This window comes from Lissotriton vulgaris, chromosome 7, assembly GCF_964263255.1.
Source record: "Lissotriton vulgaris chromosome 7, aLisVul1.2, whole genome shotgun sequence".
Classification (NCBI taxonomy): Eukaryota; Metazoa; Chordata; class Amphibia; order Caudata; family Salamandridae; genus Lissotriton; species Lissotriton vulgaris.
Genome location: NC_141695.1, coordinates 1,398,387,286 through 1,398,410,819, shown reverse-complemented (window position 1 = coordinate 1,398,410,819; position 23,534 = coordinate 1,398,387,286). Strand labels below are relative to the sequence as shown.

At 40.7% G+C, this 23,534-nt stretch overlaps 1 protein-coding gene across 2 annotated transcripts in view; it reads left to right on the top strand.

The window, feature by feature from the left end:
• LOC147705715 (sulfotransferase 1 family member D1-like) overlaps positions 1–21,178 on the top strand; it is a 346,408-nt gene extending 325,230 nt beyond the window's left edge. For both annotated transcript variants that reach the window (XM_086932143.1, XM_086932142.1), the window contains exon 8: positions 20,488–21,178. In XM_086932143.1, coding sequence (XP_086788269.1) covers positions 20,488–20,600 — 113 coding nt within the window. In that variant the 3' untranslated portion in view covers positions 20,601–21,178. The remainder of the gene's footprint in view (positions 1–20,487) is intronic.
• The last annotated feature ends 2,356 nt before the right edge of the window (positions 21,179–23,534 follow it).

Here is a 23,534-nt window from a genome sequence, read left to right as displayed (position 1 = left end):
GTTGCAGTCTCTAAGGGAGTATGAGATAGTTAATCTGTTTAGTTGCAAGACAAGCAAGGTCCAACCCTTTGTAGGGTACATGGAGTAATCAGGAATGGACCAAGCTGAATCCTCCTCCTGGGTAACAGAAGTAGTGCTTCCTAGAGGGTCAAAGTGGCAATTTAAGTCACCCCCTATGATTTTATCAATCGAGGCTGGGAGCGATAAAAAGAGTTCTTCTAGCTGGTTTAATGTTGTAGAGGCCTCTGTTGGTGGTGAAGAACGAAGATCAACATTGACCACTGCCACCTTTAAGCCATCTGGGAAGCTGAGAATGATAGAAAGGATATCAAAGGAAACGGTATCTAACACTTTCACTGTGCAACCCAGGTGAGTAGCCACCCAAATGCAAAGTCCCCCATAAGGTCTCCCCCTAATCCCCTAAGAGCAGAAGTAAAAAAGGTTGCGAAACCCACTCTAAGGGGGGAGGTCAGGGCCCAAGTTTCTTGAAATAGACAAAGGTCGTACTGGTCTATTAATTTCCCCCACTTTGGGTGGTCCAATTTTGAGGTAATCCCAGCTAGATTCCATGAAGTGAGCTTAATTATAAGGATCTCCTCTTGTGGCAGTGTGGGAGCAGGAAAGGAGCACCTCACAGGGTTTGGACTAACTATCTCGATTTGATTATAATCTGTGGGTACGGGGGATCGGGGTATGGGGCAAGGTGGCGTCATTGCCTTCCTCCCAGCTTGGCCACTATTCCTAATTAAGGAGAACCGCCTATTTGTCCCCTTCGTCTCCCAAGAAGTACCTTGACCAGATATGGTTTGCTCGATCTCGGGGGTGAGTAGTGGAGATAGTCAGTCTACAGCATTCAAGGAGATAAATCTGTTTTCTAAAGGGAGGATAAAGTATTTTCCCTGTGCTCCAAAAGAATATTGATTTAAGGTATTGATTCTAGATGTTGAATCTAAAGGGTAGAAGTAGGCTAGAGGGAGGGTGTGGATTAAGCCATGCGAATCAAAATTTTCCCACTTGAGTACATGGTTAACCACCCCCCTATCTCTGAAATTTATGACCACGCAATCCTCTTCGATGTCCTTGTTTTTCAGACCCAACCACCTAACTCTACGGGCAAACAAAATGTCTCCTTGCCCTTGTCCAGTTAATGGTCTGTTCCTGCTGAGCCAATGATCGATCTTATTCTTGAGCTCAGAAAAAGTTTCACCCCGATCTGAGGATAGGTGAGTTACCCCCGCAAGAACAACTACGTATGGTGAGGCTGCAGGGGGCAGATGCAAGCATGGTAGTGGGTGTCGGGATTCAGAGGGTTCCGATTGTAAATTACTAACTTGATCTACCTCTGTCAGTCCTAATTGCCTCGAATAATTACCTTGGGGATGCCTTCCTAGGGAGGAATGTTGAGGCTTTGTAAAAATAGCCTCGTTTGAGATGGTAGGAACTATCTGACTCGTTCTTAAATCAGTTAAGTTGGGGTTCCCCTGGGCCTTCTCAGGTGCAGGATGTTCTTCGTCCGAGCCGTTACTAGTCGGGGGTCCTGAGGCAGATAGGGGATGCTATCTAGATCAGTTTCATCAACGTTATTCCTATTGGGGGGAAGAGAATTACTACCACCTGCAAGCTTGTTGTTTAACAAAGAGACTATCCTGTCGATCCGGCTCATTACAGACGTACACTGGATCTTAATGAATTGTTCTAGGTGAGTTTGCATGTCAATTAGAAGATGGGAGGGCCAAAGGGGAGGTAGTAGGGTTTGATTTGCGGGTGCCAAGGCAACCAACGGGCCCTCTTGTTGTTCGGGTTCCTCTGTTGGAATTATCTTTGTATTATTAGATTTCTTTGGTCTGGGATGACGCTTATAGAGCCTTTTGGTAGGTTTCGGGATTTGGGTAGAAGATGGGCAGGGGCTAAGGGTAACGTGTTGTATGGGCTGGGCACATGGGATTTCATTAATAAATGGGTCATGCAATGTGCCAGAAATATCCGTAGATGGCACAACTGTAGACCCTTGTAACATTAAGGCTTCTAAATTGCGGGAGTAATTGAGTGGCATCGCTCGATATTCTCTATTGCCGATGAGACTGCTCCAATTGCCTTTTGCAACATTTTATCAATAGCCGTTGCGCTGGATACTTGGGCAGTTGGTAGAGTTTTTTGCCGAGTCTGCGGACGGGAAACTAAAGGGTTAGATTTACCCATGTTATAACCAGAAGGTAAAAGTAAGCTAAATAAATACTTTACCCCTTTGATTATGTAGATAGTAGATAGTAGAAATAACCCGCTCAGTGACTCGGAATATTGCAATACGCTCATCAGACCTTTCTAGCCAAAAATACGTAGTATTATCCAGCAGCACAGAATTATTGTGTCATTTAGCCAATACACATTGGAGATACCGAGTAATGAAAAGAGTAGCCCAGTCCAGTCCCTCCAGGTCACGAACAGGCACAAACAGGCCCGCCTTTAGTCCCGGGCTTCGTCCCGGCTTCGACCAGCGCCGCGCCCCGCGGAGTATGGGGAGTGGCTTATGTGCACGATGTCCACGTCTCCCCCTGAGTCGGTGCAGGTGTGTGGGCGCAGGTGCACCCTGGGGTGTGTAGTCCTGACCCCAGGTGTAGGCGCTATTGCGGTCGAATCTTTGGCGGCAGGCAGCCCCCTTCCAGTCTCAGAATCCTGCGCTCTTCTCCTCTTCAAACGAATAGTGGAAAGGAGCCCGTTATAGTTTCTTAACATAGCTATAACAATAAGTATAACTTCAACCTATTATGTCCCTGTAACCTTTGTTTTTTTCAGTGACGAGCTATATATATATATATATATATATATATATATTCACTCAAAAAACCATAGGTTTCACACATATTATTGTTAGCTGGATGTTTCACTCATACAAAACCATTGAAATTCCACCGTTATAGTCAGTTCAGCTAACTATAACTTGCGCGCCCGCAATGCACTGCTGATGATGTCACATATTACATCACTTATGACATGGTCAGTGACATCACTCATGACATCACTGATGACATCTCAAATGACATCACTGATGAAATCATCCAGTGAATGTGTCTTTCTGAAAAATAAATATTTTTTATATATGTATATCTAAAGGTCGACGGTAGTATAAATGGGTAAATAAGTGTCAAAATTGATGGTTTTTTTATAAAAATGATTGCATAAGTGACTTATTAAGTGTATCTTAGTGAATACATGTATTAGCAAGTAATGTTTAAATATGTAAATATCTGTATCAGTGTCTCACTTTGTGTATAAGTGGCTGCATGGGTTGGTGACTAGCTACATGAGTATCGATATGGGTTATTAATTGGTTTTTAGTGTATCAGTATGAGTGTCTGTATGGTTTGGCGGGGGGTCTTACTTTACGCATAGATGCATGAATGGGTGACTCACTGTTTGAATGTGTTTTAAATACAGCATGTGTGCAGGACTATATGGGTGGATGAGTGTGTGTATGGGTGTGTTAGTGAGTGAATGGCTGTCTCAATAGTATCTTTATGAGTAACTACATATGATTTAAATTAGTATATGTGAGTATTGATATATATAAGTGAGAATATGTGAGAGCAAGAGATTGTAAGAGTTCCTGTATAAATAAGTATGTATTTCTATAAGTGATTGTTTAAGAGATTAAGTATGTGTATGATTCTGTAGAAGTAAGTGTAGTGGTGGGTATATAGCTGTATATGCAAGTAAATGGATGTTTATTTGCATGTGTGAGTATGTGTGTGAGTAACTCTATAGATGAGTGTCGGTGTGTAATAAGATGTATAGGTGTATGAGTACATATGATGAGTGAGTACATGTATGAGTACCTATATAAAACTGTTGGTGAATGAGTGGATGTGTATGTAGATTTTGGAATTACTGGATAGGTTGTTCTAACTGGTATTGTTATCTCCATTTTTTTGAAAATTTTAGTTTCTATTTTTGAATGTGTGTATCAAGGGTTATATTACGCTGAGGGGAGGTGTGCCACTCTTTCACAAGGATGATGTCATCAGTGATGTCATTTGAGATGTCATCAGTGATGTCATGAGTGATGTCACTGACCATGCCATGAGTGATGTAATATGTGACGTCATCAGCAGTGAATTGCGGGCGTGCGAGTTATAGTTAGCTGAACTAACTATAACGGTGGAATTTCAATGGTTTTGTATGAGTGAAACATCCAGCTAACTATAACATGTGTGAAACCTATGTTTTTTCATCCCTGCAGCCTCTCCTATTGTTCACCTTATTCATTTTCCGCTCAATCAACACATCATCCACAAATGCGCACACCTACTTGCTGCCTTTCTTGGCTGGGCTTATCAATTATTCTTCTTTAATTCAAATTCAAAATCAAGGCCCTTTATTCAGCCCTCTTCGTAACTACTACCCATCAATAGCAGTGGGTAATTTCCACACTTCTGTCCTTTCTTGCGTCCTTACTACCGCACACTATGTGTACTTTATGCACTAGCTTGCTTCCTTGGATGTGCTACTCGTTTCTCTTGCTCCCACTTCAACACCCTATCTGTGTAATGAGCTGGAAATCCAAAGATTCTCTTCACTGACAAGGCAGTGGGTAGTTTGCGTGTCTCCAACCTTTCTTATTTTTCAACTTTTTCATCTTCCACTCAATCAACACATCATCCACACATACACACAATTACTTGCTGCATACATTAGCTGTGATTATCAACTATTCTTTATTTCATATACCTATTCAAAGTGCAGGCCTTTATCGAACATTTTTATTGAAACAAGTACCCCAGCCGAAGACATTGTAAATTTGCACACTTGCTCCCTTTTTTGGCTGGGGTTATCAATTATTCTTAAATTTCATATTCTGATTCAAACTCAAGGCCCTTTATCAAGCCTTTTTTGTAACTACTGTTGCAGGAATTCTGCTCCTACACAGAACTGTGCATAAAGACTTAGGACCTCAATGAATTACGGTGTACCAAAACCCACCTTAGTACCCAAACCCTCTATCAGACTAGCAATCAGTGACTCATTGGTTCTTCGTCCTATAGCAAAAACACCAATGACTAGTCAACCCAGAACATGCGACTTAGATTACCTCAAGTAAGGTAGATAAAAAGAGCACTCTTTCATTATAGTCTTACACCAGTCCAAAACAAGGAGTAAATAAAGACACGTGCAAGTTTGAAACGTTGATTTTTCAAACGCCGTAATCTTAGGGACATTACCTTAGATAATACAACCAAACATTATCAGAAACAAGGTTGTCAGCATTGTTACCATTCCATAAAATACAAAGTGAGAAAGCATCTTATATTGCTAACGGGAAACAGGTTTAAAATATACCTAAATTTCACCCTCCCTACCTACCAGGTTAGTTTATAACTACAGAAGGTCTCATAGGATTACATGGACGGCCCCATACCTCTGGTACTCAGCAGTAGTGGATCACATTGAGTTCTGCACAAACTGTCAGGATACCAATGTTCTCCAATTGTGTCTAATTATGCCTCCACAATGCATTATTAAACGCGCCAGTATCAGACGTGGCCACACCTGCATATGTGTTATAGGTCAAACGTGCAAGGATCATTCTGAATAACAGACACAGTATCCAAGATAACCTTGATGTTCCATGCACTCACTATACACACTAAATTAGCGAGGCAGTCTAGAAATGTAGCATAACAAATTATTCTCATGTGAAACAAAATACTCAGCCTTCTCTAAACGATATCAAATTGCGTGTTGTGTGCATAGCAGAGCAGGAAAGCAAAAATTGTGTTTAAGCTACTAATAAAGCCATACTAACTTAATGCGGTGTGAGTGCAAGGCTCAGCCCACGACACCCTCCCTCGATAGAAGCACGTGATATAAACGTGGGTGAACTAGGAACGCAAAGTCCAAGCCTGAAAAGCAGAGTCAAGTTCAAATTTGCATAAAAAATTATTCACTGTTTGATAGAAAATAGTTACTAAATAATAAAGAATAGGTAGAAAAATCAAAGAGTCTTAATCCAACAGTGTATAAGCACAGTTTGTAGCAACAGCCTCCAAGAGGAAGTCATTGTTCTCATCTGAAAACATTTCAGCCATCCAATTCAATAGTGAGAATGAACATACATGTTCCTTAACGACCGGAGCCTCTATCACCATCGGAGGAAAACACTCGGGTCATCTTCAATGTAACTGCGTGCCAAGAAGTCATGCGCCGCTGCAAAAACATTCCAACATCCCATTTTTCCATGTATCGCTGCTAAGGCCATAATCCCGCCGCCAGAACAGAGCAAGTCATGAACCACTAAGGGGCTCATCAGCTGGTCATAATACACGTTGAGAGACACCGTACTGCAGAGACAAAAATCCAGGGCCCAGTCGAAATCACAGCTCAGGCAATGGAAGACAGATTAATCGCATGTGAAAAAGGAAAATTGAAACGATAATCCATAAACTACACTCAATGTAGACAGAGGCAGCGCTCCGTAAAAACTAAGCATTCGGTTGCGGAGCAGCAACAGCCGAGAAATATTGTCGTGTGCTGCAGGATGTGCATCCATATTTAGGAAAACAAATTAATAGAAGCACACCGCCAACTAATGCGACTATTAAGGGGAATCCACCAAATATGCTGGAAAAAATCTAATGAAAAAATGCCGAAAAGACCCCAAATATAGTTCGAAAAGAAGTCACAAAACCACTGCTTCTAACTTTAAAAAAGTAAGGTAACACCGTAGTCAAGGACGCATTAAAGATGCTCTGAATTAACTCCCCAAAATACAGAGGCACGTCTGTATTTAATAAATCATACACTTCTGTGCAGGTGTTTACTACATGAAGGACAAATGTTTCTTTAGCAGATGTAAGAGTGACCTCTTTTTGAGACAATAGCGCTCTTATACGGCTCACTTGGTTGATTCTTCTTTCAAGGTCGGAATCGACGGCCAGATGGAAACATCCAGCTTCCCATGCAGAGGAGTAAACACAACTTTTTTTAGCAAACCACACGCTCAGTTACCATAATCATGTAACCAATGCCTGGTTACATTGCACAACAATCTGCATTATTTCAAATTTAATAACTCACGTTTCCAGTAAATTGAGCGATGGTATGATAGCAGGTGTCGCAGTGCCTTTCAAAACTCACACCAAATTAGGCGCACCTTGATTTCAAGAGCCATGCAATTGAATGTGTCTACAAATTAAGGAGTGATGTGGTGCTATTGTGCAATCCTTGCCATTCACATAGACTTCTTTTTCCTCCCTCAGACACCTAAATGTAAATGATAATAACCAAGCTTCATGGAGATAAGCGCTGCCTAAACATCCATATCTGCCTATAGCATAGTATTACATGCAAACCTCAAACTTAAACAGGCTAAAAAGTAATGTTATGATACTGTGGATAAGCAAAACAGCTGAATCGGATTTCCAATAAGTGATCACTTGTAACCGTTCTCATAGCGCGCCCTGTGCTCTGATTTGACAGTGAGAAAGCGATCGCACCATAGTTTGTACTGCTAATCATTCTCAGCATACGCTACGAAAATGCTTTCACGTTACACGTCGCATGAAAGCTTCCGTGTGACGTCATGTACGTCGCCCCGAACGCAAAGAGGCAAATGTTTTTAATTGCTTAAAAACATATATTTATTGAACATACTAACAGAACACATTATCTAGGATAATTATGAAAACTATTTTTTTTAAGTTCCAATAATCCTACATTACTTTTAAAAGCAATGAAAAGTCATGCGTCCTCGCATCCTAAGAACACCGTAATAACAGCGTAACCGTACGCAAAGCCATGTGACTTTAAATGAAGAAATTTCATTGGTTCATAACACTTCCTATTACAACTGTTGAAACTTCCATCCCATTTTAAAAATTCTACTTTGACTTTCTAAAAAGAAGCATTTCTTCTGAGAATCTTGTCAAATAGAACAAATTTTACCATATTAACAGCAATGGACTCATCTTCCAGCCAGTCTTCAGAAGAATATTCATTCCTAAATAAACTCCAAAGAAGAGGAAAGAAGATCTAATTTGGCAGTTTTTTACTTTTCCAGAAGGGCAAAAAAAGGTTAATGCTCCAAAAGTAACCTGTACGATTTTCCAAACTCTTTCAAGGGGTGATCCATCTCAAAAACACTCCTTTAGCACAGCAAATATGGAGTGACACGTGAAAATCTTACACCCCAACAACTTTGCTCGAGCTGCAACACAGAGGTTGAAGGACAACCCATCTGCTACTGCACCAAGCACATCAACTGCTGGACCAGCATTTTCAGCAAACAGTCCACGCACACAAATTCATCCTGATTTTGCTCAAGTTAAAATTCTACGCATTTATTTCAATAAACTTTTGTGTTATGGGAAACAGTCTATTGACCTGATAAAACGCAGGAAGCAGGAGCATCACTGTCCTCGACATTACTTTTTTTTTCTTTTTTTTCTTCCTGTTGGACACTTCCAAGCCTCCCATTATAGAAAAAAATTGCCCCCGGGATTTGGCCCCCAGGAGCTAATTAGGAATAAAATGAACTTCTAGTTCTTTTTTCCTTTTCCACCGCGTACGAGTACAATACGGGTACAACATCCATGTGAGACCCCCTGAGCAGGCCTAGAGGGTCAACGTGTTTCTACCCTACCCCCTTTCCTTATTTTTCAACTTTGTTTTACTGTTTTCTTGTGACTCGGTGCTACCGAGGCACAAGATGGCTGCCAACACTTCCTGGTTTGGAGTGTTGACAGACAGTTGACATCCAATAAGCATGCAGCTCTTGCTCGTAATTGTACGGATTTCCGTATGCGTGCTGTAATTCGTCTCTAGATATCGCTATGATTTTACTTTTGATTTTCTCAGGAACTACTGAAAGGATTTATACCATTTACAAAAAGCACAATCTGCGAACCGAACTCTACCTCTCTGCCATATTTGGTGTAATTCTGTTCAGCCGTTCGGGCTGTAGCCCTGGCTAAAGGTCCCTATGGAAAATTGCATGGGGAAACCACATTTTGGGACCCTCCTTTTTCCTCGGCCCCCGCTTGACGAATCACCCCCAAACTTTCGGGGGGAGAGCGAAACGGGCCATTTTCTTGGAGAAATTCGCAAAGATTCGTCCACCGGCGCCAAAGTTATTCCAAATAGAATGTTGTGGATTTCCTATGGAAACTAGGTCCTAACTATAACTACCTACTGGCGACCGCCAGTAGGTAATATATATATATATATATATATATATACTCAGACTGTGTCAAAAGTCAGGAGGAAAGCAAGAGACGGTTTATGGAAAGGGGATATACAGAAGAAATAATAGACAAAGCTATCAATCGTACTAAATCGATTACAAGACAGCAGGCCTTGATCCCCAAATCCAAACAGGCAGTCTCAGAGATTGACAATAGCCTTATACAAGCAAGAGCCATTATAACATATAATAGACAGCATTCCAAGATTAGAAGTATATTTACTAAGAATTGGAATCTGGTGAAAGGAGATCCAGTAATTGGCGGCTTGGTTGCCAACAAACCAGAACTAACCTTTCGAAGATCTCCGTCGATGGCCAATGCTTTGGTCAGTAATAGCATCGACACTATGATCTCAGGGACATGGATGGCCTTAAGCAAGGGTTTTAAAAAATGTATGTCTTGTAAAGTTTGCCGTTTTGGCATAAATAAAACCCATTATGTAAGTCCTTTTAAAGACAAGCCAGTTGCAATCAATAAAAGACTCACGTGTAAAATGGAGTATGCGGTGTATGTGCTGCAGTGTCCGTGTGGGCTGTACTATGTGGGCAGCACCTGTTTGCCCGCCCACAAGAGGATACTGCAGCACATAAAGGCAATCTCAGGTAAAGATCAGGCATACCCAGTCGCCCGACATTTCGAGGCATTACATGATAGTGAACCGAAATACCTCCAGTATTTCTTGATAGACACTATACCACCTCTTAAACGAGGCGGTGATAGGGAATCTAAATTGAGATTACTGGAAACACGCTACATACTGGAAATGAACAGTAAGAGCCCGGGGGGTCTCAATGCAACTGAAGACTTACATACTTGCCTATAGCAACATATAGACATCATCCCTTTAACTGCAAAAAGATAAATCAAGTAAAAAATAATTTTTCGACCAGTAATAATAACAGCATGATGGGATCAAACTAGCAAATATATGAAGTAAGAACTTTAATCTTGACCATTTCCCATAAATTTGGGGTGGTTGATTCCTAGTTTGATAAACACACACAGACTCAATGGCATCCTAACACTGTATATGAGGTATGATTTTTAAAGCACTTGCACTTATTCACTTTAGAAACGCTTGGACTATATACAGCACTTGGGGAAGGTATTTTTAAATAAGTGATTGCAAAACCTAAAACAGGCCATAGACTTATACATCTATAAAATAAGAAATTTATAATCTGTGAGGAAAAGTTGCAATTATATGTTTACGCTAAGGATATATGCTAAATTGATTGATGTACATTACATAAAATATCAAGGTGTTTGAAGAGGTTTTTATATCCAAATATAAAACTGTGTTTTAGCATATTTATATGGATATCAAATGTGTATATGTATTTTAGATATATGAATTTATATTTTTATACAAATTGAGATTAATCTAATGTATATATTGATTTAAATTGTGATATTTTTCTATTTATGCATTTATATTTATATTTGAAACAAATGGATTTTACCTTGATGGACACCATGTCCTTTATTTATTTATTTAAAAAGTGTAATTTTGCACATAGTATTTCCTCACTGTCAATTAGCAGGCAATCAAGTGTTGAGTTTCGTGCACTTTTTACAATCCATAAATACCATCTTTTGTGTCTATGACATGGCACGTGATCAAGCCTCGAGGTAGAGGCGAAACGTGTCATGGCGGATTGCTGGCTGTTTATGAGCACAGAAATAAAGCACTAAAAGGATTGCACTAAATTGGGTCTGCTCCTCGTTATTCTTTCCAAGTGAACAGGACTCTGTGAATGGCGGCGTTTGCAATATATGTATATATATATATATATATATATATATATATATATATATATATATATATATATATATATATATATATATATATATATATATATATATATATATTAATTCCAGTTTCCCCGGTAGGGGAGTTTAATCTTCATGCACTCCAGGATATTCTTTTTTCAATTACAGCCATACACCAGAGTATGTAGATCGGTTTGGTTTATTTTCATTTATCAGCAAGCCAGCAACACCCTACTCGTTTCGGTCTCTACGGAGACCTTGCTCACAGGAAACCATTACTACATTTTTTTGCTAGGTTTAAATAAAATAACATCCTCCATATTAACACCTTACTTCCTGTTAGTTGCACAGGAGTTCTGGGACATGTAATTTTCAACCAAACATTTTAACCCAGTTGCGATTCTTTTCTATAATTTTAGCATTAAGCAAGTAATCAAAACATGGGATTAACAAATTGAATTCATACCCTCCAGTGGGATAATGAGCTGGTACCATAATTCAAACTTTTTACCCCATAGTTTGTTATAATATAGCCCTCTAGTGGGCATATCAATCACAAGTGACAATCCATGGTACCCATACATGGGAGGATGTGATACAACATGTGGTACTTGGCGCCGGTTGACGAATCTGCCTGAAAATTTCCTCAAATTTGCCCGATGTGCCTTTGCTATGTCTCAAGAAATGTGCTCCAGTGGTTTTTGAGTAATTTAGGTTCAAATAAATATATATGTCTATGGCCGCGCCCCGGTACGCATACCGGGGCGTGCTCCGGGCGCGCCACGCGAGGTGCGCATGGAAAGCTGATTGGCTCTCGGGTGTCTGTAAACATTCGAAACAGTCCGGAGCGGCCGCCATCTTGTGTCTCTGTAGGATCGAGACACAAGAGGTGGCAAAAACAAAGGGGGAAATGACCATAAGGGGGCAGAGTAGACCCCCCCTGACCCCCTAGGTTTGATGTGGGGGCTATAAAAGGGCCCCGCGGGGCAAAAAAACATTTTTTTTTATTTGCGCGGGGGGAGCACCTGGGACGCGCACCGCCGAGCGTACCGGGGAGCGTTCCATGGGGAAAAAAGAATGATAGAGTTTTAAAAAAATGTAGCCTTTTTTATAATTTGCAGGTAGTTCTAAAAAGAACTGTTTTTTTCTTATTTTTGTTTTATATTTTTTTTATGTTTTTTGAACATTTTGTACTTTTTTTGGCTTTTATGAACTATTTTGTACGCAAGTCCTTCCTTAATTTTGACAGCTGGAATGCTAATAAAACATGGCGTTTCATACCAGTGCCGGTAACATCGAGAAAGGCACTTCCGCCGAAACGCGTCTATTGCTGTTGCTGTAAACCATGAAATAAAAAACTTGCATTTCAAGCTGCCCGGAGTGCGGTTTTCCTTGTGTACGTTAGTACAATTGGGATTTGAGCTGGAGATATATATATATATATATATATATATATATATATATATATATATATTCACTGAAAAAACCATAGGTTTCACACCAGTTATAGTTAGGAATTAGCATTTAAAAAACCTATTAAATTCACTGACAAAACCATAGATTTCACACCATTTATAGTTAGCTGGAAATTTTACTGACATAAAACCATTGAAATTCCCACGTTATAGTTAGTTGGACTCACTATAACTTGCGCGCCTGTAATGCACTGCTGATGACGTCACATATTACATCACTCATGACATGGTCAGTGACATCACTCATGACATCACTGATGACACCATCCAGTGAATGTGTGTCTTTCTGAAAAATAAATTTGTTTTATATATGTATTTGTAAAGGTCGATGGAAGAATAAATGTTTAAATAAGTGTGTAAATGGATGTTTTTAAAAAAAAAAATTGGTTGGGTAACTGGCTTATTACGTGTATCTTAGTGAATACATATATTAGCGAGTATTGTTTAAATATTTAAATGTTTGTATCAGTGTTTCTCTTTGTGTATAAGTGGCTGCAGGGGTTGGTGACTGACTCACTGTTTGTATGTGTTTTGAAGACAGCATATGTGCAGGACTGTATGGGTGGATGAGTGTGTATATGTGTGTGTTAGTGAGTGAATGACTGTCTCACTAGTGTCTTCATTAGTAACGACATATGTTTTAATCTAGTATATGTGAGTATTGATGTATATAAGTGAGTATAGTATATATAGTGAGAGATTGTAGGAGTTCCTGTTTAAATAAGTATGTGTTTCTATAAGTGATTGTTTAAGAGAGTAAGTATGGGTAAGTTTCCTTAGAAGTAAGGTGGTAGTGTGTGTATAAATGTATATGCAAATAAATGGATGTTCAATAGTTTATTTGCATGTGTGAGTATGTGTGTGAGTAACTTTTGGATGACTGCTGATGTGTAACAGGATGTATAGGTGTATCACTACATATGATGAGTGAGTATATATATGAGTGACTATATAGAACTGTTGGTGAATGAGTGGATGTGTATATAGATGGTGGAATTACTGAATTGGTTGTTGTTACTGGTTTGGGTATCTCCATTTTTTTGAAAATGTTTGTTTCTATTTTTGAATATGTGTTTCAAGCGTTACATTACACTGAAATTAGGTCTGTCACTCTGTCACAAGGATGGTGTCATCAGTGATGTCATGAGTGATGTCACTGACCATGTCATGAGTGATGTAATATGTGACGTCATCAGCAGTGCATTACAGGCGCGCAAGTTATAGTGAGTCCAACTAACTATAACGTGGGAATTTCAATGGTTTTATGTCAGTAAAATTTCCAGCTAACTATAAATGGTGTGAAATCTATGGTTTTGTCAGTGAATTTAATAGGTTTTTTAAATGCTAATTCCTAACTATAACTGGTGTGAAACCTATGGTTTTTTCAGTGACTTTCAAAGGTTTTTTAAATGCCAATTCCTAACTATAACTGGTATGAAACCTATGGTTTTTTCAGTGAATTTCAAAGGTTTTTTTAATGCTAATTCCTAACTATATAAGACCTGAAAGCCCACCAGGAATCTCCAGTATGCGCCAGGGGACTGCATTGCAGAGAGGTGTAATGAAGCCACAACCCTTTTTACACCTCTCTGCAACGCAGCCCCCGTGCATGTTTGAAGAGGGGGAACTAATTCCCCTTGCATACTGGGGGCCCCTGGGGGCCAATTAGCCCACCTGGAACCTCCAGTATGCGCCAGGGGCTGCATTGCAGAGGTGTAATGAGACTATGCCCCTTGTTACACCTCTCTGCAACGCAGCCCACTGCCGCGTTTGCAGAGGGGGAACTAATTCCCCTTGCATACTGGGGGTCCCTGGGGTCAACTGGTCCACCAGGAGCCTCCAGTATGCGCGAGGGAGCTGCATTGCAGAGAAGTGTAATGAGGCCACACCCTTGTTACACCTCTCTGCAATGCAGGCCACTGGCGCGTTTGTAGAGGGGGGACTAATTCCCCTTGCATACTGGGGTTCCCTGGATCATATCTGCCCAAACACCGATATTCCGAACGATTGTAAATTACTTTTCTTGAGAAACATTTGGATTTGGATTATCATGTCCTATACTTTGGAATTTTTGAAAGACTGACTTTGAGGATGCTATAAATTACTCAAGTCTGCCCGAATTGTGTGGGTAAAATTGATACCTAATCACTTTGAATAAGAATATACTTATGTCTCGTCTAACATTTGGAAGAAATATCTAGTTATATGACAACTGGATACCGACATAACTTGAAGGAAATAAGAACGCCCTGAAGAAGTTCTGTTGTACAGAACGAAACCTTTCGGCTGGCTGTGGTACATAAACTTAAGGAAAATAAAAGCATTTGAATATACACCAAGATTCAGCGCTTCAATAAGGACTCTAAGTGATATGATTTGATTGGACTCATTGTGAAAGTGGTGCTGTGCCAAACTTTGGAATATTCTCCACTACTCTCTACTACTTACTCTCTCCTACTCCACTACTCTCAAATACTCACTGTCTACTACTCATTCTCTACTACTCTACTACTCTCTCTCTACTACTCACTCCCTACTACTCGCTACTCACTACTCCCTACTACTCACTATCTACTACTCTCTACTACTCACTCTCTACTACTCTCTCTACTACTCACTCTTTACTACTCACTACTACTCTCTACTACTCACTCTCTACTTCTCACTCTCTACTACTGTCTACTACTCACTCTCTACTGCTCTCTCTCTACTAGTCTCTACTACTCACTCTACTACTCACTCTCTACTACTCACTACTATTCTCTCTGCTACTCATTCTCTACTACTCTCTACTACTCACTCTCTACTACTCACTCTCTACTACTCACTCTTTACTACTCTCTACTACTCACTTTCTACTGCTCTCTACTACTCACTCTACTACTTACTCTCTACTACTGTCTACTACTCACTCTCTACTACTCACTCTCTACTACTCTCTACTACTCACTCTACTATTCACTCTACTACTCTCTACTACTCACTCTCTGCTACTCTCTCTACTGCTCTCTACTACTCTCTACTACTCACTCTCTACTCTCTATTACTCACTCTCTACTCTCTACCTCTCTACCTCTCTCTTCTTCTCTCTCTACTAATCTCTACCTCTCTACCGCTACCTCTCTACCTCTCTACCTCTACACCTCTACCTCTCTACCTCTCTCTACACGCACACATATACACATATATGCATATATATATATGAATATGCATTTATATATATATGTATGTGTATGTATAAAAAAAAACAACAAAACATTTTTTTTTTTAAACAGCTACTTTTAAAACTGTCATTCTTTTTCCCCATGGTACACTCCCCGGTACGCTTACCGGTGCGCGTACCGGTGCGCGTACCGGGCGCTCACCCCGCGAAAATCAAAATTTTTTTTTATTTTTTTTTTGCTCCGCGGGGCCCTTTTATGGCCCCCACATCAAACCTAGGGGGTCAAGGGGGGTCTACTCTGCCCCCTTATGGTCATTTCCCTCTTTGTTTTGGCCACCTCTCGTGTCTCGATCCTACCGAGACACAAGATGGCGGCCGCTCCGGACTGTTTAGAATGTTTACAGACATCCCAGAGCCAATCAGCTTTCTGCGCGCAAGTCGCGGTAAGCGCCCGGTGCGCGTACCGGTGCGCGTACCAGAGCGCGGCTATAGATATATATATTTTTTTGAACCTTAATTACTCAAAATCCACTGGAGCACATATCTTGAGACATAGCAAAGGCACATCGGGCTACCAGTCCCTACAATTTTGCCAAGTTTGGTGGAAATCCATTCAGCCGTTCGGGCTAAAAGTGAAATCGACCGCCCTATGGAAATTAACATGGGGAAAACGCGTTTTGGGACCCCCCTTTTATCTCGGCCCCCGCTTGACGAATCCCCCCCAAACTTTCAGGGAAGGACCGGAACGCCGCGAGGCCATTTTGAGGAAATTTTCAGGCAGATTCGTCAACCGGCGCCAAAGTTATTCCAAATAGAATTTTCAGATTTAACATTGAAAAAAATCCTAACTATAACTACCTACTGGCGACCGCCAGTAGGTAATATATATATATATATATATATATATATATATATATATATATATATATATATATATATATATATATATATATATTCACTGAAAAAACCATAGGTTTGACACCAGTTATAGTTAGATGGAAATTTTACTCACATAAAACCATTGAAATTCCCACGTTATAGTTAGTTGGACTCACTATAACTTTCTCGCCTGCAATGCACTGCTGATGACGTCACATATTACATCACTCATGACATGGTCAGTGACATCACTCATGACATCACTGATGACACCATCCTGTGAATGTGTGTCTTTCTGAAAAATGAATATGTTTTATATATGTATATGTATATGTATATGTAAAGGTCGTTGGAAGAATACATGTTTAAATAAGTGTCTTAATGGATGTTTTTTAAAACAAAATTGATTGGTTAACTGGCTTATTAAGTGTATCTTAGTGAATACATATATTAGCGAGTGTTGTTTAAATATTTAAATGTTTGTTTCAGTGTTTCTCTTTGTGTATAAGTGGCTGCTTGGGTTGGTGAGTAGCTACATGTGTGTGTATATGGGTTATTAGATTTTTTTTAGTATCAGTATGAGTGTCTGTATGGTTTGGTGGGGGTGTTACTTAGCACATAGATGCATCAATGACTGACTCACTGTTTGTATGTGTTTTGAAGACAGCATATGTGCAGGACTGTATGGGTGGATGAGTGTGTATATGTGTGTTAGTGAGTGAATGACTGTCTCACTAGTGTCTATCAGTAACTACATATGTTTTAATCTAGTATATGTGAGTATTGAAGTATATAAGTGAGTATATGTGAGAGTGAGAGATTGAAAGAGTTCTTGTTTAAATAAGTATGTGTTTCTATAAGTGATTGTTTAAGAGAGTAAGTATTTGCAAGTTTCCTTAGAAGTAAGGTGGTAGTGTGTGTATAGCTGTATATGCAAATAAATGGATGTTCAATAGTTTATTTGCATGTGTGAGTATGTGTGTGAGCAACTTTTGGATGACTGTCGGTGTGTTACAGGATGTATAGGTGTATCACTACATATGGTGAGTGAGTATATGTATGAGTGACTATATAGAACTGTTGGTGAATGAGTGGATGTGCATATAGATGGTGGTATTACTGAATTGGTTGTTGTAACTGGTATGGGTATCTCTATTTTTTTGAAAATTTTAGTTTCTATTTTTGAATATGTGTTTCAAGGGTTACATTACAGTGAAAGGAGGTCTGTCACTCTATCACAAGGATGGTGTCATCAGTGATGTCATGAGTGATGTCACTGACCATGTCATGGGTGATATAATATGTGATGTAATCAGCAGTGCATTACACGTGCAAGTTATAGTGAGTCCAACTAACTATAACGTGGGAATTTCAATGGTTTTATGTCAGTAAAATTTCCAGCTAACTATAACTGGTGCGAAACCTATGGTTTTTTCAGTGAATTTAATAGGTTTTTCAAATGCTAATTCCTAACTATAACTGGTGTGAAACCTATGTTTTTTTCAGTGAATTTCATAGGTTTTTTAAATGCTAATTCCTAACTATATATAGGACCTCAAACCTATGAAATGTAATATGTTTTATAATGAATCCTATATTGTATATTTATATAATACTATTTTGTTATTTTTGTTTATTTATTTATTTATTTTTTGCCCTGGTGCGCTCTCGTGGCGCGTACCGGGGAGCGCCCCGGTCAGCGCAATTTTGCTGCGCGTACCGGTGAGCGTCCCGTTAGCCCTATTGGCGCGAACGAAAACATCATTATGACATATCGCGTAGCCGCGTCCGCGTGATACGCACGGCGTAAGCGCTCCCGGAAGCACCCACGCGCTTACAAACGTGCTACGTAAGCGCCCCGGGGCGCGTCGGGTCATGTGAGCTGAAAATAAAACTTTTTATTGGTTCACTTCACTTTTGGTTTCCTAATGATGTAAGGCCAGGTCATGTGACCTAAAAATAACACTTTTCATTGGTTCAGAACAGTTTTCTTTTCCAAATGATGAAAGACCCCACCTTTTTTCCTCATTCTACCTTTGTGCTTTGAGAGAGGAAGTCCTGCAGTTATTTCATTAGAAAATGGCTACATTAGCTGCAGCTGCTGGATCTTCTGAACCTCCACCACCACCACCACCACCACAAGGACCAGCACAACTTCACAGTGGTGGAGATCAAGAAGAGGAGGAGGATGAGGAGGAGGAGGAGAGGAGATTCGTCCCAGAGGACAATATTACCTACAAACCTAAAGACCACATCATCTGGCAGTTCTTTTCAATCCCCAACGACAAAAAAAAAGTAAATACGCCTAAGGCAACCTGCTTAATATGTCATAAGGAGCTGTCAAGGGGGAATCCCAACAAAAAATACTCCTTTGGCAACCACACCATGATCAGGCATATGCTACGGAAGCATCCAAATAACTATTCTAGGGCAGAGGTCAGGGAACTGGCCAGAAACCCTGTCCAATCTTCTGCCAGCACCTCCCAAACTAATGTTTCCACCCCATCTGGACCGGAAGTTAGGGAGATGTGCTCCACCATACAAACCAAGTTTTCCAATTTTAAAATGGTTTGTATTTTTTGTGGACAAACAATATGCCATGGAGAGAAATGCATCACACGTATTAACCGTGCTTGGGATAACCACAAGTGCCCAAGGAAACATTCATTTTTTCCGCTTTTTTTTTTGCTCCTATTGACCCCTTTAGAATTCTCTGTTTTTTGTTTCTCCCCTTAAAAAATATAAAACTGTTCAGAAAAGTCAAAAAAAGAAAAAAATGTTCAAAAGATAATATATATATATATAAAACAACAAAAAGAATAAAAACAACAGTTCTTTTTAGAACTACCTCTAATGTATAAAAAAAAACAACTTTTTTGGGAAACTGTTGTGTTTTTTTCTCCACGGTACGCTCCCCGGTACGCGTACCGGGGCACGTACCGGTCGCTCCCCCCGCTCCCCTTATGGTCATTTCCCCCTTTTTTTCCACCTCTTGTGTCTCTATCCTACCGAGACACAAGATGGCGGCCGCTCCGGACTGTTTTGAATGTTTACAGACACCCGAGAGCCAATCAGCTTTCCGCGCGCAAGTCGCGTAGCGCGCCCGGTGCGCTCCCCGGTGCGCGTACCGGGGCGCGGCCATAGATATATATATTTTTTTTAACCTAAATTACTCAAAATCCACTGGAGCACATATCTTGAGACATAGCAAAGGCACATCGGGCTACCAGTCCCTACAATTTTGCCAAGTTTGGTGGAAATCCATTCAGCCGTTCGGGCTAAAAGTGAGTTCGACCGCCCTATGGAAATTAACATGGGGAAAACACGTTTTGGGACCCCCCTTTTATCTCGGCCCCCGCTTGACGAATCCCCCCCAAACTTTCAGGGAAGGACCGGAGCTCTGCGAGGCAAATTTGAGGAAATTTTCAGGCAGATTCCTCAACCGAAGCCAAAGTTATTCACAATAGAATTTTGAGATTTTGCATTGAAAAAAATCCTAACTATAACTACCTACTGGCGACCGCCAGTAGGTAATATATATATAGCATGCGTCATGTGATCAAGGCCTCCGTGAAGGCCGAAACGTCATGCTGAGGTGTGCCGTCTTCCCAACTAAATAAAACACACTGCTCACCTGCACTTGGGTCTCCTCTCTTCTTCTGCGCTGTGGTATCCAGGATTGGGCTCCAGGCGAGAGCAAGCAGGGATTGTCTCATATATATATATATATATATATATATATATATATATATATATATATATATATATATATATATATATATATATATATATATATATATACATATACATGTTGGAGTACCTGTGAGTGTCCAAGTTTGGTTTACACGTTTAAGGTGTCATTAACTTTAGAAGTGTAGTTTGTGGATAGTAATGTTCTTACTCTTTTGTGGGTGTATGTTCTTGCCATTCTAGAAACACTGTTTTTTGTCTCTGTCTCTAGGCATCGTCGGAGACTGGAAGAACATTTTCACTGTTGCCCAGAATGAGAAATTTGATCAGGAGTTTAAGAGGCAAATGTCGGGGACAACCCTGTGCTTCCGCACCTATATTTGAGTGTGTTCTTCAGTGCTCCGTCCATATGAGTCATTACTCTCCTCTTCACTGTGCCGTTATTTGAGTCTTTGCCTGTATGGACCGCCAGTGTACTTTCTTTTACTGCTCATAAGCCAAGTGTTTTCCAATACGAAGTCATGGCTGAGGCGTTTCCCAATCCACTTGTTGCACTGTGTGTTAGTTGCCTCCTCTTTACTATAGACAGGGGCCAGAGTCATCTCTTTACACAGTCTTTTCACTTCTCTCAATCAGTATTCATGTTTGGATGTTTCCATAAACATGCTTCTGGCTTGTTGTGGGTTTCCACTACTACTTTTGCTGACCCAGGAAATTTTGAAGTGTTGGCTCGCTCTCAATAGCGCCTTGACAACCACAGTTGTATGCCTGCCATAGCTCCACGACACCTACAGAATCATACCCACCACAGGATTTTGGTCCTCAAATGTCATACCAGCCAGAATCCCATTCCTTCTTACTGATAGAGTGTCATTGTATTAAATGTGTAGGCTTCCTGTTTTTTGTGAATTCATTGTGAATTCTGGAGAGTTTTTCAATGTTAACAAAAATTGTAAAAATCAGTGGTTATCAGTGTTTATTCTTATTTCTTCATACATAATCATGGTGTTTTTCCAGTGCTTATAAAGAAATATGCTGTAAATTCCTTCCTTTCCACATTCACTCATACTATCAGTTGTTCCTGCAGTATTTCCTGCTCCTAATTCCCTTCTTTCTACCCTTTCAAGTAACTTTTCATGATTCCTCTCAACTCCCTGCCTAGTTTCCCAGTACTAAAATACCTCTTTCTAGCAGTCCAGACCCACCCCATGTCAAGGATGTGCATGTATGGGTATAGTTCCTCGGCCAGAAAAGGTCAAGAGAAGGGATTCCAGAAAGAATGGAATGCCCAAGAGGAAGAGGATCAAGAGGACTAGGCGTACAAAAACCTGAACAAGGACGACTAGGAGCAAAAGGATGGAGCCCAGCAGGCACCTGATCAGGAAGGAAACAACAATTGTGAGGACCAGGAATAGGAAGACCAACACAAGGCAGAGCAGAACCAGAGTGAGGAATGGTAGGAAAATAGGATTTAGAGGATCAGAAGGAAAGGACCAGCAACAACAGCCAGAAGGGAAAGATCTAATAATACCAGGGCAAGGTGGTCTAGTGGAACCACAACTGTGGGGACTGGGACAATCAAGGCAAGGAGGTGCAGAATGATCAGGACCTGGCATACCGGGACAAGGGAGACCAGGATCAGGATGACATCAGTAACGGAAGCATCAAGCCAGGTTGCTGGGACCAGGATATCCAAGGAGGATCAGGACTAACAGGATAAGTCAGCACAGTGTTCTTGGGGGACCAATGCTTAAAATATCATGACAGGATGGAGCAGGACCAGGAGATCTAGAAATATCAATAGCAAGTGGACAAGGACCATTAGGACCAGGGATTAGAGAGAGGAGGATTAGGTAAACTAGAAGGGTCACGATAGGTGGACCAGGAACAGGGTAGGAGGAATGGAAAGATAAGAATCAAGGGGACCAGGGCCAGAAGTACTAAGCTGAGGAGGGGAACCAGGGGTAGCAGGATCAGGGGTTTGAGGATCAGGAGGACCAGGAAAACCATAGTCATAAGGACCAAGAGGCCCAGATCAGAACCAAGATGACCAGGCCCAAGTTGGAACCGATAAGGAGGACTAGGAAAGGTGCATGCAGTACTGGGCATGTCAACAGGACAGGGACTAGGGTGATCAGGATGACCCAAACCAGGAAGATTGCTAGTAGCAGACAAAGGAGGTTAGGACAAGGAGGAGCAGGTGGAACAAGATCTCAAACACCAGCAGGCAGGGTAGATCGGATTGACAGGACCAGGGCAAAGGGGGCAAGGTGGATCAGTAAGGACAAATAAAAGGAAGAGCCAGAAACGAGTAGAGGCAAGAAGACTCAGGTGATAAAGGAGCACCAGTTTCAGCAAACCAGTAAAATAGATGGGGGAGATAGGGCTAAGGAGACTGAGAAAAGGAGGATTTGAAACAGGATCACGAGGGGTACAAAGACCAGAAGGTCCAAGTGGATGAAGAGGAGAAGGAAAAAAACTGGACAGAGGAAGAGATCTGTGTCATTGTAGGCTATATCTATTGGGATATCCCTTTTATAAATGTGTTTTAGTCATGCTTCTTATTGTGTCACATTTACAGTCACCCTCTTTGTAAGCCCACTTAAAGTGCTGATGGTAAGTATGGACTGACAAATTGCAATCCCCAAAGTGGATAAAAAACTAGAGCTATCATACTCTGAGCAACAACATATGCTGTCTTATGTAGACCCACCAGTCTAAGGGTGAATTGGAGCAGTGGGTCTGAAACGTAGGAGAGGGATCTAAAAATCGATGGGTGAAAAGGAATGTGGCTGTTAAAGGATATCAGCAAAGGTTTAAGAAAATCGGAGACCTGAAATCAGCAAAAATGATGAATGGCTTTATTACAAACAGAGTCAAAGGGCTGTGGCAATAAGCAAAGGGATTTTCTGGATCAGAAGAGTCTGGAAACCATAAGAGGGACTCTGGGAAGATGCAGCTAGATGGTCTCAAAATGCCTCCAGTGAAACGCTAAATGACAAAGGGCTCTAATTTCCAGCTGTATTAGCACTGAGATCCGAGGTAAGCTTTGGTTGAAATACAATCAGCAATCTAAAAAGCTATAAGGGCAATTTAAAGGATGGTGGAGGTGAATATGCAGCAGAAATATTTGCAAGACTTGTGTCAACAATGGTGGATTAGTCTGAGACAAACTTGGATGTCATAGGAGTTTGAAGATAGATGGTGAGGTTGTGAGGCTCAAGAAAGGGTTGGAATGGCTATAAGGCCAACAGAGAATATACATATGTGGGCTACGGGCTGCCAGGTGGGTTTCTAGGTCCAATAGAAAACATCAGA